At 42.9% G+C, this 3,659-nt stretch overlaps 1 protein-coding gene across 1 annotated transcript in view; it reads right to left on the minus strand.

The window, feature by feature from the left end:
• TMEM161A (transmembrane protein 161A) overlaps nucleotides 1-3,659 on the minus strand; it is a 26,137-nt gene that overhangs the window by 3,366 nt on the left and 19,112 nt on the right. Inside the window, exon 6 of the mRNA XM_012809462.2 lies at nucleotides 3,083-3,234. Coding sequence (XP_012664916.2) covers nucleotides 3,083-3,234 — 152 coding nt within the window. The remainder of the gene's footprint in view (nucleotides 1-3,082; nucleotides 3,235-3,659) is intronic.

Below are 3,659 nucleotides of genomic sequence, written 5' to 3' on the forward strand. Positions count from 1 at the left end.
GAAATAACAGAATAGCCAAAGGATGAACTGATGAACTGGAAGATAAATCTGAGGAAATCACTCAGATTCCAACCCAGAAAGACAAGCAGGTAGGAAATATGAAGGTGGCTGAGGTAAGGAGAGCAAAATAGAAAGCCCAGCATAAGTTAAATTAGAGCTCCAGAGTGAGAAAAGAGAGGGAAGGGAGTTATTAGAAAAGAATGGCTGAGAGGCCTGCAGAATGAATGATACACACAAACTATCGACTAGATAAATAAAAAGAAATCCATACCTAGACACACTGTAGTGAAACTGCAGAACATCACAAACAAAGACATCACAAAGCAGCCAGGGAGTTAAGATAGATCACCTACAAAGGAACAACAATTAAGCTGACAGATAATGTCAACTGTAGTAACAGAAAAGGAACAGATAGAAACCAAAAAAGTTAGATGGTAGAAAGAAGGCCACATACGTCAGTAATCACAATAAATGTAACCAGATTAAACTTTTAAGTTAAATAATAAAGACTGTCAGACTACATTGAAAATATCTAGATATATGGTTTTCAAAGGATAACAGACTCCAACATAAAGTCAATGGAAAGGTGAAAGTAAAGGGATATTAAAAAGACACAGCAAATTCTAATTAAAAGAAAGCCAGAATGCTGTATTAATTCCAGATAAACTAGACCAAGAAGTATTGTAAGATATAGAAGGGATCAATGAATCATGATAAAATAGCTGATTCATCAGGAAAACATGGCAATTCTAAATTTGTGAACACCTTATAAATTAGCTTCAAAATATATAAACAAAAGACTGACATAACTACATAGAGAAATTGAGAGCTCTACTATTTCATAGGGAGACTAACCTCTACTGGCTGATGTGTCAAAGACAAAAGATTAGGGAAGACAAGTATCAGAATTTACTAGATTCATAGATCCACAGCATCTGTCTTTGATGAACAAAAAGAATAGTTATAAAAACTGATCACACTAGACCATAAGACAATCTTACCAAATTTTAAAGAATCTATTTCAAATGAATGATCTTTTGTAACCATACTGCAATTAAGCTAGAAATAAATAATTTTTTTTTTTTGAGGCGGAGCCTCAAGCTATCCCCCTGGGTAGAGTGCCATGGCATCACGCTCACAGCAACCTCCAACTCCTGGGCTCAAGCGAGTCTCCTGCCTCAGCCTCCCAAGTAGCTGGGACTACAGGTGCCCGCCACAACGCCTGGTCATTTTTTGGTTGCAGTCATCATTGTTGTTTGGCGGGCCCGGGCTGGGGATTCGAATCTGCCACCTTAGGTGTATGTGGCTGGTCCTTAGCTGCTTGAGCCACAGGTGCCGAGCCTAAATAATTTTTTTTTAAGACAGTCTCACTTTGTCACCCTCAGTAGAGTGATGTAGCGTTATAGCTCACAGCAACCTCTAAGTCTTGGGCTCAAGTGATTCTCTTGCCTCAGCCTCCTGAGTAGCTGAGACTACAGGTGCTGGCCACAAGGCTTGGCTATTTTTAGAGATGAGATCTCGCTTTGGCTCAGGCTGGTCTCGAACCTGTGAGCTCAGGCAATCTACCCGCCTCAGCCTGTGCTAGGATTACAGGCGTGAGCCAATGCCCCCGGCCAATAAATTTTTTACATTTTCCCACTCTGTCACTCCAGCTAGAGTGTAGTGGTATCATTATGGCTCAATGCAACCCAGGATCACCTGGGTTCAGGTGACCCTCCTGCTTCAGCCTCCCAAGTAGCTGAGACTACAGGCACATGCCACCATGCCTCATCATCAGCTATGGTGAGGACTTTGGTCTTTTTTCTAGACCCTTAGAGTCTGGTGCCAAGCAGAAAAATGATACAATCTAAATTATGTCTCTAAAAGGTCATTCAAGAAATAATATTTAAAGGGCACCTACAAATCAATAAAATAGTCAACAAACCAGTTTAAAAAGAACTGGGCAAAAGAAAGAAACAGGCCTTTTCAAGAAAGAAAACACAAATGGCTCTTCAACATATGAAAAGATGCTCAACTTCACTTATATTTCCACACATCAGATGACCTAAGACTTGAAAGTCTGAGGAAACAGTTGGAGAGGGTATCAGAAAATAGGCACATTCATACATCTTTTCCTGATGGACAATTTGCAACATTCTAAAAACTACAAATGCACTTTCTTGCACAGAGACACAAGCACAAGGCTATTCCTATAAAAGACTATTATACAACAGCCAGTGTGGTTTCATGCAAGGATATTTCGGAGCATAATATGTCCACAATTAGGGACCTGGTTAAATAGTTACATAATATTCATAAAATGAAATACTATCTAGTTATTATTTTAAAAAATGACATGACATGTAGCATCAAGGGACAACCTCCAATATTTACTGTTTTGGGTTTTTTTTTTTTGAGACAGGAGCCTCAAGCTGTCCCCCTGGGTAGAGTGCCGTGGCATCTCAGCTCACAGCAACCTCCAACTCCTGGGATTGTTGTTTGGCGGGCCCAGGCTGGATTCGAACCCGCCACCTTGGGTGTACGTGGCTGGCGCCTTAGCCACTTGAGCCACAGGCGCTGAGCCAATATTTACTGTTTTTAAGAGAAAAAGATAAAGCATAAAGCTGTATTTTGTGTGACTAAAAGAAAGTGACACTCAGCTTTCCTCTGAGGAGGAGAATGGTAAATAAGGGTAATTTTCACTCTACCTTTCTTGTGCTTTATGAATTTCATATCATTTACCTATCTTGCCCCCAACAATTAAATTAAAAAAGGTAAATATTAAACACCATGACTGTTAGACAGGGCACAGACTGGAGTGTAACAGAAGTACTTGTGTGAAGAGCTGTAGCCAAGTATATCTGTCAAAAGGGGGACATCCTCTCTTCCCCAAAGCCCAACAGGGTGTACAGGTGGTAGGCACTTGAGGCTCAGGAGCCATTATGGTCACTAATGGAGACTGCTTGAGTCCCAGAAATCCACTCCTTCACCTGCTATGTGATCACCTACTATGTGCTCAGTTGGCAAGCCAGTTAAGCTGCCCTGGCCAAATTACACAAGGGAGTGACAGCAGCCGTGGCCCCATGCTGGGGACCACACTTACCTGGTTCCAGGCCCAGCTCAAGCATCTCCTCTTGTACCACCTGCACCAGCATGGCCAGCAGCAGGAAGAGGAAGGCAAAGGTGAGGCAGACAGAGCGCTCACCCCCCTCCTCTGCACTGAAGTACAGCCGGGTCACAGTCAGGAACATCTTGCTGGAGGCAGAGCTAAGACGGCCTTGGGTCCTGGTGCCACTATCCCCAGCCCACTCTACTAACCCCATCCCAGGACCACTTCAGGGCACAAAGACCCTTGCACAATTGGCCTAGGGGAGCCTGGAGAAGTTTTGGTTTGGGGTTCTAGGACTCAGATCAGGGTGTGAGCTGGGGGTGTTCAATCAATGGGAAGTGGCCTCATCATACCACTTGTGGCCTATTAGAAATGGCTACCAAGTCTGCGCAACTCCCCTCTGCCCCCAATCTGGTGATCCTACCTTCTTGAATCCCCTCACATCCTGGTTGCATCTGCATCGCTTGGGAAAGCTATCAGAGATACATGGGCGCTCCTAATGATTCTCAAAACTGACATGGAGCTTCTGAGAACCAGTATGGGTTTTTTTTTTTTTTTTTTTTGAGACAGA

This window comes from Otolemur garnettii, unplaced genomic scaffold, assembly GCF_000181295.1.
Source record: "Otolemur garnettii isolate 467f Iridium unplaced genomic scaffold, OtoGar3 scaffold00105, whole genome shotgun sequence".
NCBI lineage: Eukaryota > Metazoa > Chordata > Mammalia > Primates > Galagidae > Otolemur > Otolemur garnettii.